Genomic DNA, 13,959 nt, shown 5'->3' on the forward strand with positions numbered 1-13,959 from the left:
CAAAAGATGAAGTGCTCACTCTGCGGTAACTGCACAATTCCAACACTGAATCCAGAGCAGATGTCGCCTAATAACCATTCCCGGAAAGGATACTTGGGCAGCCAGCGGAGTATTGGTACTAACTTGAACAGTAAGGATTGGGCTTTGGTGCTTGAACATCTGAAAAACAAAATAAAGGTGTTCAGTTAGTGTTAGTTTTGATTGAATTCCTTCAGAAACCCCAGCAATGATACTTCTACATTGCTATTGGATAGTTGAACACAAACCACTTGTCCAAAAAATCAAAAAATCAACTGAACTCTACACCAATAAAACAGAAATCAGATATTGAAGTTGTCTACTGAAGTTAGTTTATGTACCAAACCAAAAAAATTAAAATTGGAGGTAATAATAATATTTTCCTCTTAGCTGTCAGTAAAACACATGATGTCTTTAAGAAAATGTTTTACTGTATGCTGCTTTGTGGAAGTAACAAGCAAAGATTCAGGATGTCCATAAAGCCACAGCAAGCTAGTGTCCGACTGTCATCTTAAACAACAAACGTGTAATATGGTTGGATTTTAATGCTAACCCTAAACTACAAATGCCTCCAATTTGTCCTTTGAACACAGTTTTTTTTTCTAATGGAGTTTGAGTTGTAGCTCTTCTCTTGTTAAGGGCTTTCACATGAAAGGACAATATGGCATCATGAAAAATTATGGTACATGTTACCACTGCAACAACAATGTCCATTTATCTGGTATTATTAACATAATATAATGTACCTAGCTACTTTACAGGAGTGCTACTAAACAAAATTTAACAGTGAGCCACACAAAGGCATAATGATAAAAGTGACCTAAACAAGCAAGTTTGAAGATGGGTGCGAGAGGAGGATTCCAGTCATTATGACCGAGGCAGCTGAAGGTGAGACAATGGAAATGGAGGATGCCAAAGAAGCAAAATTCTGGAATAACATAGAAGTCCCAGACAATTGTTAGGCCAGAGAAAGTCACAGGGTTAAGGAAAGACTGGGTCATGGAGGTGTTCACAAATAGAATCAAAATTTTACCTTGAACAAATTTCTGCACTGGTATTCAGGATCAGTTGGGCAACAACTGATAAGAGTTGATAAGAACATGAGGAATAGAAGCAGGACCAGGCCATTTGATCCCTTGTGCCTGGTCCACCATTCAGTTATATTGTGCCTGACCTTTTACATCAGCAGTACTTTCCTGCACTAAATGCATCATTCTTAGTTTCTAAAATCTATCAATCCTTGTATTGAATATATTCAGTGATAAGGTGAATGAAATTTGGTGTAAGATCAAAGATTTTGCCCAGATCTATCAAGAGGAATGATATTTACTGAAGAATGATCGAGTTAGTTATGACAAGATATAAATGAGCAGTACATCTATTTTAGTTATATCTATACTTTTCCAATGTAGATAATACACTTGTGTACATTGGAGCCATACATACTCCACCACACAACGTGAGTGTACTAACAATATACATCCACCATTATAGGGATTCAGTAAGGGCAAGCTCTAACATCACTCCATGGCAGCAATCAAATTGTTCTCTGTATTAGCATTGTGAAAATAACAGGAACAATACAATTATTGTCCAACTTAATTTATTTGGAGAAGTTTATCTATCTTTGACAGTTAAGGCACCTTTATAACACTGAAAGCAAATCTTCAACAATGGAAAGTAGAAGTTTTTTGTATTTATGAAGTATGATACACTGAAGAATGTATTCCATGGTGAAGTCATTGTGTTATTTTCTATTACCATATTGCAATTATTGTTAAAGAGATACCAAGTATCACTGGAGATGGATGACCTAACGTTAGAACTGGCCAGGTGTGACACAGACAGGAAAGGCTGGTTAACAAAAATTGTTGAATTCATAATCAAGTCCTGAACATTGCTCTTTCATTTATTAATTTTTTTGAGATCTGTATGTCACTGGCAAGACCAGCCGTGTTTATTGCCCTTTCCTTATTGTCATAGAGTCGATGATGACCATCAAGCACTCATTTACACAAACCCCATTCCCCCCAGATTCTCCCCCCGGATTCTACACACACCTGCACACAAGGGGCAACTTACAGTGGCCAATTAATCAACCAACCCACACCTCTTTGGGATGTGGGAGGAAAATGGAGACCCGAGGGATACCCACTCAGGAGAACATGTAAACTCCTCACAGACAGCACTGGAGATCATGATTGAATCTGGTCACTGAACTGTGAGGCAGTAACTCTGTTATCTGTGCCACTGTGCCACCCTTCTTAAACCGTTGTTGTTCTTTAGGTGAAAGTATTCCCACATGCTGTTGGCCTGCCCATCTTTATTGTTTCCCTCTTTGCACTAGCAACAATAGGACAACCGAGTGGCCTGCTGGGCCATATAGCAGCCACCCGTTCTGGAGTCACTCTCAATCAAACCAGGTTAGGTGATGCCTTTCCTTCCCTGGAGGGCTTTAGTGAAGTGAACCAGATAGATTTTTACAATATGATAGTTCTTGTGGCCTTTATTGCCAAAATATTCCCCACCCCTCCCTATCCAAATCCCAGATTATTAACTTGAATTCAAATTCTACAGCTCCCATAGTAGGATTTGAACTTGGGTCTCTGGATTATTCACCCAGGCATCTGAATTACTAGTCTGGTAACTTAACTGTTGCGCCACTACCATCCCTCTGCTACACTGGTTTTTGTTGGAATGGTGCAGGAGGCCAAGGACAGAGAGATCAGAGTGAGAGTGGGATGGGGAATTAAAGTGACACCATATCTGAACTATAACATCCAATTCCAAGGAAGAATATAGAAGGAGTGAAGCCAAACTTCACCAGACTGTGATGCTGGGTCTCTATTATATTGAGCAAGCTAGGCCTCTATTCCCTAGAGTTTAGAAGAATGAGAGGTAATCTCATGGAAATGGACAAAATCTTTCAGGGGTTTGACTCCTTGGCTAAGGAGTCTGGGACTAGGGGTAATAGTGCCAAAGTAGACCTTTTAGGATGGAAATGAGAAGATATCTCTTCAATGAAAGGACGATAAATCATTGGAATTTTCTACCCCAGAGGCTGTGGAGGCTCACTCACTAAGTTCATTCAAAACTGAGATCGATAGATTTTTGGATATTAAAGGAATGAAGGTAGGTGGGGATAGAGTAGGAAAATGGTTCTGAGGTAGAATTTTTTTAAAAAAAATTTAAATTTAAATTTTATTTACAACTTGGTAACAACCCCTTCCGGCCCATCGAGTCCCCGCCGCCCATTTTTAAACCCAAATTAACCTACCCGTACATACTGAAGATCAGCTATGATTAGTTTGAGTACTGAAGGAGGCTCCAGGGCTTGGTGATCAATTCCTATCCCTTCCTCTAATGTACTTCTGTTAGTCAGATCATTATCACTCACTGCAGAAAGTGGTCTTCCCCATATCTCCCTGGGATCTTTTGTCAAGTGTTTAAATCTATATTTCCTAGCCTTTGATGTTCCACTCCCTAAACCCATCAAGATCACATGCACGTCTATTAGATCTCTTCTCAAACTTCTCCATTTCAAGGAGAACAACCACAGTCTCTCGTGTCTCCCGTCAACCCTGGAACCATTCTAGTAAACCTCACTGCATTTTCTGGGACCTTCACACCCTCCTTAAGCTCAGTAGCCAGAAGTGGGCTAAATACTCTAGCTGAGGGCTAACCATTGTTTAACAAAGATTCAATATGACCTCCTTCCTTTTCTACTCTGTGCCTCTATTTATGAAGTCCCTAATTCTATCTGAAAAGTCCGATGCTTTACCACCTGAGCTATCTGGGCGATGGTGTAAACAAAGTATGTTGTTCTGAGAGTGAAATGAATTTCATTGAAATTATATTCCCCCCTTTTCCTGCTTTTAAACTCTAACTATATGATTGATGAAATTGTGCACATGTGTAATGTTATTTTTTTGCTATTCTCAGAGACTAACAGAAGCCTGAACCAGTTCAGGCCCTGAGAGTGTGATTCTGTTTACTTTTGCTATCTTTCTGTTTAAAAATTGCAACGTTGCCTGGTACTCAGCATTGATTATATACGTAAATGTCTGATGAATGGATAAAGCAAACGGAAAGTGGAGACTTGTATCAGTTTATTGCCCTCTAAAATGTATTACAAAACCAGTGGAGCATGCACTCCAGATATTAATAGCAACTTCAATAATTAATCATTACTCAAAGATTTACTGCTATTAATTCAGTATGAAAATTTATATAACCCACTTTTGTCTCATGGAAGAATGACAAGGCAAGTCTGTGCTTGAATATATATCAGGGAATGTTCACATATACAACAGTAATAGTACCTCCAGAAAGTATTCAATAGCTGTAAAAGGGATTGTGATGTCCTGAAGCTATGAAATGTACTGTGTAAAATTCTCAGGAAAGATGCTTAGCTCTCTCACCTGAGCCGTTGATAAAGGTACACATTGGAGGTTAGTTAGTTCCTCAAAGAGAAACAAACAAGAACTTCCTTTTATATACTACCAGCAATGTAACAAATCAAACATTGACAGCAAGTCACAGTAGATGATATTGGTTAAAGAGGTAGGTTTGAAGGAGCATCTTAAAAGAGAAAGAAGGTGAAAGGGTTTATAGAGGAAACTCCTTCAGTCTTAGAGGCTGAAGGCATGGTGGCCATTTGTTGGAGCAGTTAAATTTAGGGATCCTTACAAGATAAGAATTTGACATGTGCACCGGGTTATAAAGCTGGTGAATGACAGAAAAGCAAACAATAACAGACCTGGCCTGTTCTCATGACCTCATCTTGATAGCCTCCAGAGTGGTATTTTGGAAAAGTTTCGCAACAATGAAGTTTCATCTCAGAGAACGATAGACAGAAGGAAAGAATAAAAGGAGACAAATAATAACCTGAATATTTTTAAAGAATTGTCTTGAAAACTTACTTATCAATTTGGTTGAAATCACAACATGGAAATATCAATTACTCTAGCGGTTAGCGTAAACTATTACAGCGCCAGTGACCCGGTTTCAATTCCGGCCACTGTCTGTAAGGAGCTTGTACGTTCTCCCTGTGTCTGCGTGGGTTTCCTCCGGGTGCTCCAGATTCCTCCCACATTCCAAAGATGTATGGGTTAGGAAGCTGTGGGCATGCTATGTTGGCACTGGAAGCGTGGCGACACTTGCGGGCTGCCCCCAGGACACTCTACGCACAAAAGATGCATTTCACTGTGTGTTTCGATGTACATGTGACTAATAAGGATATATTATAAAAAAAGGAAGGTATGAACATTGTACCTCATTAACTCTAACATTTACAGTCGCCCATTTATAGACCAAAGGTTAATTAATAATCTCTTATACTGTACTGAATTTTGTAATGAATTATTGAACCACAGAACCCTTACAATAGAGTCAAAAGGCTTTAGCATTGATACAGATCCCAGTCATTAATGCATTAATTCACTGAAACATCAGCTTGACATTTGAAAGTAATAAGTCCAAAATAAATCATCATTCTCAAGCAATCTCCCCTCAAGGGCCCTCTGAAACTTACAGGCAATTAGGTGGGTGAATTCCAGCAGTTTCTTTTGCAAAGTTGATGGTAAAACACAGCAAAATCCTGGTGAATAAGGTAAATGGACGTAAGCTTAATCTAAGGGATGGACATTAAGGTGTGAATTAAAGAAGGGTTTGTGGAGGATAAAATTTCAAGGCCATTATCTGTACATCTGAATACCTTTAAAAGCTATTTCAGATACCATCTAGATTCTTAAGTTTCAATGTCAATCAAAGGTACATGGAGAAAATTGGTATCCTGTGGGGCATCAGTGACCCAACTGGGTCTTTAATCAACAATCCAGAAACATTTAAATGGATTTATTAAATTTGTTTTAAACAATCTGTTTGTTGGGATTTGAACTCAGAAACACTGGAGATTTAGTGTCATAGAACCAGGAAGTCATGTATTTATTAGTGCTCAAAAGGACGCCATTTGGTCCTTTGAGTCATGTTGGTTCTTTTCAGAGCAGCCCTGTCGGTGTTATTGCTCCATTCAATCCATGTAACTCAGCAAATTACTTCCTCTCTTAATAATGATGCTTATTTAACTCTCTTTTTGAAAGCCCTGATTGATTCTATTTTCACCAACCTCAGACCCAACGTACCTTAGATCATAACCAGCCACTAAGTAGAGACACTTTTCCTCACATTTCATAGATTCATAGAGTCATAGAGCATGGAAACAGCCCAACTCGTCCATGCCAACTGTGTTGCCCAGTGAGCTAGTCCCATCTGCCCATGTTTGGCCCATAGCCCATTAAACCTCTCCCATCCATGTACTTATCTAGACGGTTTTTAAATGCTGCTAATGCACCATGATTTCTGACAGCTCATTCCAAATACGGTCCACCCTTTGCGTGAAGAATCTGCCCCTGATTTAAATCTCTCGCCTCTGATCTTAAACCTAAGCCCTTTTGTTTTTAGCAACTCCTCCCTGGGAAAAAGACTATGTGCTTTCACCCTGTCTATGCCCCTCAGGATCCTATATACCTCTATCAGGTCATCCGTCAATCTCCTACGTTCCAGGGAATAAAGTCCTAGTCTACGCAACCTCTCTTTGTAACTCAAGCCCCCAAGTCCAGGCAACATCCTGGTAAATCTTTTCTGCACTCTTTCTAGTTTAATAACATTTTTCCCATAACAGGGTGACCAAAGCTGTATGCAGTACTCCAAATGCAGCCTCATCAACGTCTTATATAATGGCAACATAACTTCCCAACTCCTATACTCAGTGCCCTGACTGATGGGGGCCAGCATGGCAAATGCTGCCTTCACCACCCTATCTACCTGTGATGCTGCTTTCAGCGAACTATACACTTGCACTGGGAGATCCAGGCTGCGAGAGCAGACAGAGTGAAGGTGGAGAATGTGGTCCAGATTGGTATCAACAACATAGGTAGAGAAAGGGATGAAGCGCTCTAGGCAGAATTTTGGGAACTAGGAAAAAGCAGGACCTCAAAGATTGTAACCTCAGGATTACTCCCAGTGATACATGCTAATATGTAAAAGAATAAGAGGATAGAGCAGAGGAATGTGTGTCTGAAAAGCTGGTGCAGGAGAGAGGGCTTTAAATTTCTGAAGCTTTGGAACCATTTCTAGGGCAGGTGAGACCTGTACAAATTGAATGGCTTGCTCCTCAGCAGGGCCAGGACCAATATCCTTGTAGGAAGGTTTGCTGGTGCTATTGGGGAGGGATGAGAACCTCAAAACAAATTTAGGAAGGGAAGAGACAAAGCAGGAAAGTGAGGTTAGGAAAGTAGTAAGTGAAATAAACAGATGGCAATACCAAAATCCATCAATAAAGGGAGTTAAGGTACAGAAAAATATTAAATAGACAGAATTAGAAGTATTGCACCTGAATGCTTATAGCATTTACAATAAAGTAAATGAATTAATGGTACAACTAGTTGTAAACAGGTATAGTCTCATTGGCATTACGGAAATAAAGCTGCAGGTTGACTAAAGCTGGGAGCTAATTATGATGAAAAACACGATGATGCTGGAGGAACTCAGCAGGCCAGGCAGCATCCATGGAGAAAAGGCAGCATCTTTCTCCACGGATGCTGCCTGGCCTGCTGAGTTCCTCGAGTATCATCGTGGTTTTCATCTAGATTCCAGCAGTCCTTTGTTTCTCTGGGAGCTAATTATTACAGGGTATTTGTCATTTAGGAAGGACAGGCAAAAAGGAAAAGGGAGTGGTGTAGTACAATTTATAAAGGATGAGGTTAATGCAGTGGTGAAAAATGATCTTGGTATGACAGATCAGGATGCAGGATGGCTATAAATTTGGGTTGAGCTAAGAAACAGCAAGGGGCAGAAAACATTGGGAGGAGTCACTTATAGGTCACCAAATAATAGTTGTAATATTAGGTGTGGCATAAATCAGGAAATTAGAGGTGTACATAACAGGTGCATATAGACTTTTATCCATAGTTAGACCGTTCAAATCAAATTATGTGAATAAGGGGGAAAGTGAATTCATGAATGTGTTTGGGACTCTTCTCTGGATTGATATGTTGAGGGAATGGCCAGTTTGAATCTCAATTTGAGCAACGAGAAGAGGTTGGTTGACAATCTTCTTGTCAAAGAACCTTTGGGGAAGTGACCATAAAATAGTAGGATTTTATACTGGTTTGAAAATGATGTAAGGCAGTGTGAAACCAGGATCCTAAGTCTAACCAGAGGAAACTATGACGGAATGAGTGAAAAGATAGCTGTGGTTTGTTAGGAGGATATGTTGAAGGGCATGGAGTTGGACAGGTAATGGTGAGCATTTAAAGAAATAATGCACAACTTACAAAAAAATATATTCATTTAATGCACAAAAACCCAAAAGAGAAAGTGATTCAACTGTGGCTGATCAGAGAAGTTGAAGGTAATATTAATTCCAAAGTAAGACTCATAAAGTTGCTAGAAATAGCAGCAGCCCTGAGCATTTTAGAACCCAGCAGAGGTCCAAGAATTTGATAAAGAAAGGCAAAATAGAATAAAGTGTAAACTGGCTTCACTCATACATAAGAAGCTTTTATAAGGATATGAAAAGGAAAAGAATAGCGAGGGCAAATGTGAACTCCTTACAGACAAAGACAGGAGAGTTTATAAAGGAGAATGGGAAATTGTAGAGGAATTAACTGATTACTTTTCATGGAAGAAGATAAATAAAACCTGCTGGGCATAGTAAAGAACCAAGGATACAGTGAGAAAGGGGAACTGAAGAGCTAAGTATTAATCAAAAAATCGTACGAGAAGTTTGAAGGCTGATAAATCCCAAGGGCAAAAGGGTTGGCATGGTTGTGGTGGGCTGAAGGGCCTGTTCCTCTGTTGTATATGATTATACGACTAAAAACATTCAGCCTTGTATGATAGCAAGTGAGAAAAGAACAGAGCGGGGAAAAATGCACGAAAAGGAGAATGAGTTTGTTTTTTGCTTTTGGTTCTAACAATGTCGCATCTTTGGTTTATTAATATTTGCCTGTTTTCTGCTGGGAACATTCCCTTGCAATTTTAGAACTTGTGGTCAATAGTTTAGTGTGCCTCCCACCAAGAAACCTCAAAAAAAATTGAATAACCATCTATTAATATTTGTAATGCATGACAGCACTGAATCAGATCTGGAGTTTGCCGTTCTCTGACTTCATTGCCTTACTAACTTGTTTATGTCTAAACTAGTCGATGAAAATAATAGTTGTAGGTTTGCCTGGCATGAGATTGGGAAGAATGTGAACAATACATTCTTGACCTCCTTCAAGTGGTGAACATTAAGAAGAAATTCAATTTGCAAGTTAAGGTCTAAAACAAAGCCAGTACTGTTATGAAATTAAAGGATCAAAGCACAAATGTGGATTGTGAAGTTACCATGGTGAGCCAACCAAGTGTGACAGTTGAGATGAATGACCAAATTTGGATTCCCTACACAGAGGAAAACTCTGGAGAATTAATTAGCCCTTGGTCACCAGATTTAAATTTGTGCAAGACTTTTGGTGGATTTTTTTTCATAACTCATTTGTTCAAGGGATGCACATGCCACAAGCAAGGCCTGTATTCATTGACCATCCCTAATTAGTCCCGGAACAGAGTGGCTTGCTAGAGGGCATTGTTAGAAGACATTGTTGAACCGTGTGGGTTTTTACATTAATCAATGGTTTCCCTTAATGATTTATTTAATGACTTGAATCTAAGTTCTCCAACTGCTGCTGTGGGACTGGAATTTATGTCCCTGGATCAATAGCCCAGGTCTCAATACAGTATGCTCTTCCAAAAATTTCTCTTCTATGTTACCATATCTTCAAACTTGGTGCCCACACATAACTTAAATGTGACTCTTCTCCATTCACTGCAATTTTTCTGAACAAATTAGCCTGACTTTTAAGTTCACCTTTCACATGACTGGATCACCAGGCAAACTGAAGAGTTAAAAATTTATTCTTGAGAGGAAGGAAAAATCTCTTTCTGGCTTAATTCACAATAAAAGAAATGAAGCTGAGAGAATCTGGGATTGAGAATGTTACAAATGGGTGAATAAAGATTGGTTTAGTTCTAATTATTTTGATTTTCATTCTAATTAGGAAGCACGTGTATTTTTAAGAATTGAGTGCACCATGTGGCATAACTTTTGACACATTGTTGTGCCAAACACCGTTGTTAGTTGGCTTTGTACTGCTTTCAATAAAGGATGTTCTGTTAAGAGCTCTACTGCTGTCATTTGCCTTTAGAGCTCTACCTCATTCATTTGCAATAAAGGGTGCTCTATTGATATATTTATCTCTATTTTGCAGCAACACCGAAGAGCCCACACCACACTTTACTCTGACAGCTTTTCCATGAACTGCTATCTGGGCGATGGTGATATTCCTCCTTTCCCTCTTTAGTTTTGAGGGTATTCCAAAGTTATTTTTATAGTCCTTGTCCTAGTGGCTAGGTGGTGACTGTTCCCCACTGGTGATATTTGTCCTTATCTTGGAATGCACAACATTGACTTCCTTCAATATTTATACTCTGTGAGGAAGCATTTGGTCTCTGCACGGAAAACTGACCAGCAGGTTCAAACATATGATGGTGTTTCTCATTATTTCTCATTTTATTGGCAATCCAAGAGGCAACTGATGATGTCACAGTTGTTGCATTATTGGACTGGAGATCCTAGGCTAATGATCTGAAAATGCACATTCAAATCCTGCCAAAGCAGCTGAGTAAATTCAATTCATTTTAATACTAAATAAATAAATCTGATTTTTTTCAATTGCTTTGGTATTTGAACTTCAGACCTTTAGCCCAAAGTGACCCTTCAGGAAATGTTACTGTTGTATATTTCATACCTCAGGTGAAACATCATCAGTACAGAATAGTGTGTGGCCCACTCACTTGGAAATAGCAATGCAGATATTGGATTGTTGTAAAAACATGTCTGATTCATACTTGTCTTTTAGGGAAGGAAATATGGTCCCAATCTGGCTGTATGTGACTTCAGATGCACAATGATGTTAACTCTGAAATGGCTCAGTTTGGGCACGGGTATCAAACAATGACCTTGTCAGTAATGACCACATCTCATGAATGACAGTACAAAAAAAATGCCGCACCAATTATATGTACTTCCTTCCCTTTCCAACGATGTTGCATTAGGTAAGTTGTGACTAACATCAGAAGTGGGAAAGATACTGGATGGGATTCTCAGGGACAGGATCTACCAGCATTTGGAAAGGCAAAGCATTTGGATTAGGTTAGTCAGCATGGCTTTGTGTGTGGCAAATAACGTCTCATGAATTTGACTGAGTTTCTTGAAGAGACGACCAAGAGCATTGATGACGACAGGGCAGTAGAAATGGTACGTGGACTTTAGCAAGGCTTTTGAAAAGGTCCCACATGGTAGACTGGTTTGGAAGGAGAGTTCACATGGAATCCAGGGTGAGCTAGCCAATTGGATTCAAAATTGGCTTGGTGGAAGGAGGCAGATGGTGGTAGTGGAGGGTCGTTTCTCGGGTTGGAGGCCTGTGACCAGTGATGTGCCTCAGGGATCGGTGCCAGCTGAGACTTCACTTGGAATACCGTGTGCAGTTTCGGCTGCTATATTAAGCTGGAAAGGGTGGAGAAAGGACTCATGAGGATGTTACCGGGACTGGAGAGCTTGAGCTGTAAGGAGAGAATAATAGGCTGGGACTTTCTTACCTGGAGCACAGGAGACTGAGAGGTTTATAAATTCATGAGGGGCATAGATAAGGTAAATGGTCACAGTCATTTTCCCATGGTAGGGGAGTCTAAAACTAAAGGGCATATACTTAAGGTGAGAGGGGAAAGATTTAACAGGGATCTGTGGGGGGCAACTTTTTCACACAGAGGGTGGTGAGTTTATGGAACGAGCTGCCAGAGGAAGTGGTAGAGGCGGGTACAATTACAATGTTTTAAAGACATTTAGACAGGTACATGGATAGGAAAGGTTTAGAGGGATATGGATCAAATATGGGGAAATGGAAATAGCTCAAGTAGACAGCTTGGTCGGCATGGATGAGTTGGGCCAAAGGGCCTGTTTCCATGCTGTGGAACTCTATGACTCAAAGACTACCCACTGCATGGAGAGGGAAAGAAGGAACAGAGTTGTTTCAGTGAAGCTTCTACTTGTTTCCCACACTGAGATTCGAGCAGCATTGATGATACCAAGGGCCAGGTTGCAGACTCACCTACTTAATCTCAAATGATCTGGGCCTTGGAGAGAAGTGAAAGTGAGTTAAAAAAAATTACAGAGGTAGGCATGCCTGTCAAAAAAGTTGGAGAGGGAAAATGAGGCCTGACGATAGCTCTGTGAAAAGCACTTCACAATCTTTTTTGGATATCTTATAAATAGAAACAGTGCATGAAAGACCCAAGTGTGTTCATTGGAATAATAGGATGGATTTTAATCTTTTGAGTATCTGATACACTTTCTACTAGGTACACTTTCTACACATTCTTGGCCCAGGTATGACATATAAAAGCTCCTTTGGTAATTAATTTCAGTAAACCAAACCTATTGCACTAGCATGACATTTCTAGTTTGTATGTTTGCTGCTCTTGAAATCAATGAGGCTAATTCATGATTAATGCTGGGGAGATTGGCTGTTTGAACCAGGACTGTGCACCACTTTCAGTTCAAGATCTTGTAGATGTCAGAGAGAGGAACCTTCATACCTGAAGCCTGAGCTAGATTTGAATACAGGAAGTGACAAAATAGTATGGAGCTAAGTTTTGTTACCTGGTCTTCTTATATTTCAGCTGTGGAAAGTGAATTGTGCTTTTATTTTTTGATGGCCCTTTCCATCACACGTGCCACATGGAGCATTCAAGATATGCTCACAAATCACACAACATTCTGTTGTACCTTGCACCATTCTGTTATTTTGCATTCATCGCTGTATTTATTATTACTATGTACACTGTTAACTCTGTGAGCTTCACACAAGCAAGGAATTTCATTGCAACCCTGATGTATATGACAATAAACTAATCTGAATAACTAATCACTGGTTCACAAAGGAAATTTAATAATTGAAAAAATCTCAGATCAGATATCTTTATTAGTCACATGTACATCGAAACACACAGTGAAATGCATCTTTTGTGTAGAATATTCTGGGGGCAGCCCGCAAGGGTCGCCACGCTTCCGGCACCAACATAGCATGCCCACAACTTCCTAACCTAACTCGTATGTCTTTGGAATGTGGGAGGAAACCGGAGCACCCGGAGGAAACCCACGCAGACACACAGCGAGAACGTACAAACTCCTTACAGACAGTGGCTGGAATTGAACCCGGGTCGCTGGCACTGTAATATCGTTACGCTAACCGCTACCTGAGCAAATTGTTTATTATTTATTAATTATCCAAAGCTACTTTGAAATTACAATGTGATAATTATATTGCAGTGAGTTCTTTAACCAGTTTTCATCTTTATCCACGCAACACCTAAAGCAGTTATCTTTGCTTTTGGTAAGTACTGATCAAGACAATGGCTCCTTTCTCAGGTGTAAGCAGATTTCTCAATTAAAGAAACGTAAATACTGGAGACATATATATAGTGGGTTAAACAGTTAGTGAGACAGTCAGCAGATACTCTACATTTCAATGAATAAAAGAGTCATACAGCACACAAACAGGCCCTTTGACCCACCAAGCCCTTGCCGGTCCTCAAGCAGACACAGAAACATAGAAAACCTACAGCACAATTCAGGCCCTTCGGCCCACAAAGCTGTGCCGAACATGTCCCTCCCTTAGAAATTACTAGGCTTACCCATAGCCCTCTATTTTTCTCAGCTCCATGTACCTATCCAACAGTCTCTTAAAAGACCCTATCGTATCCGCCTCCACCACCGTTGCCGGCAGCCCATTCCACGCACTCACCACTCTCTGAGTAAAAAACTTATCCCTGACATCT

At 40.0% G+C, this 13,959-nt stretch overlaps 1 protein-coding gene across 1 annotated transcript in view; it reads right to left on the reverse strand.

Moving 5' to 3' along the window:
* slc26a6 (solute carrier family 26 member 6) overlaps nt 1-13,959 on the reverse strand; it is an 80,669-nt gene that overhangs the window by 48,673 nt on the left and 18,037 nt on the right. Inside the window, exon 3 of the mRNA XM_052017639.1 lies at nt 20-159. Within this exon, the coding sequence (XP_051873599.1) occupies nt 20-159 (140 nt within the window). The remainder of the gene's footprint in view (nt 1-19; nt 160-13,959) is intronic.

This window comes from Pristis pectinata, chromosome 6 (assembly GCF_009764475.1).
Source record: "Pristis pectinata isolate sPriPec2 chromosome 6, sPriPec2.1.pri, whole genome shotgun sequence".
Lineage (NCBI taxonomy): Eukaryota > Metazoa > Chordata > Chondrichthyes > Rhinopristiformes > Pristidae > Pristis > Pristis pectinata.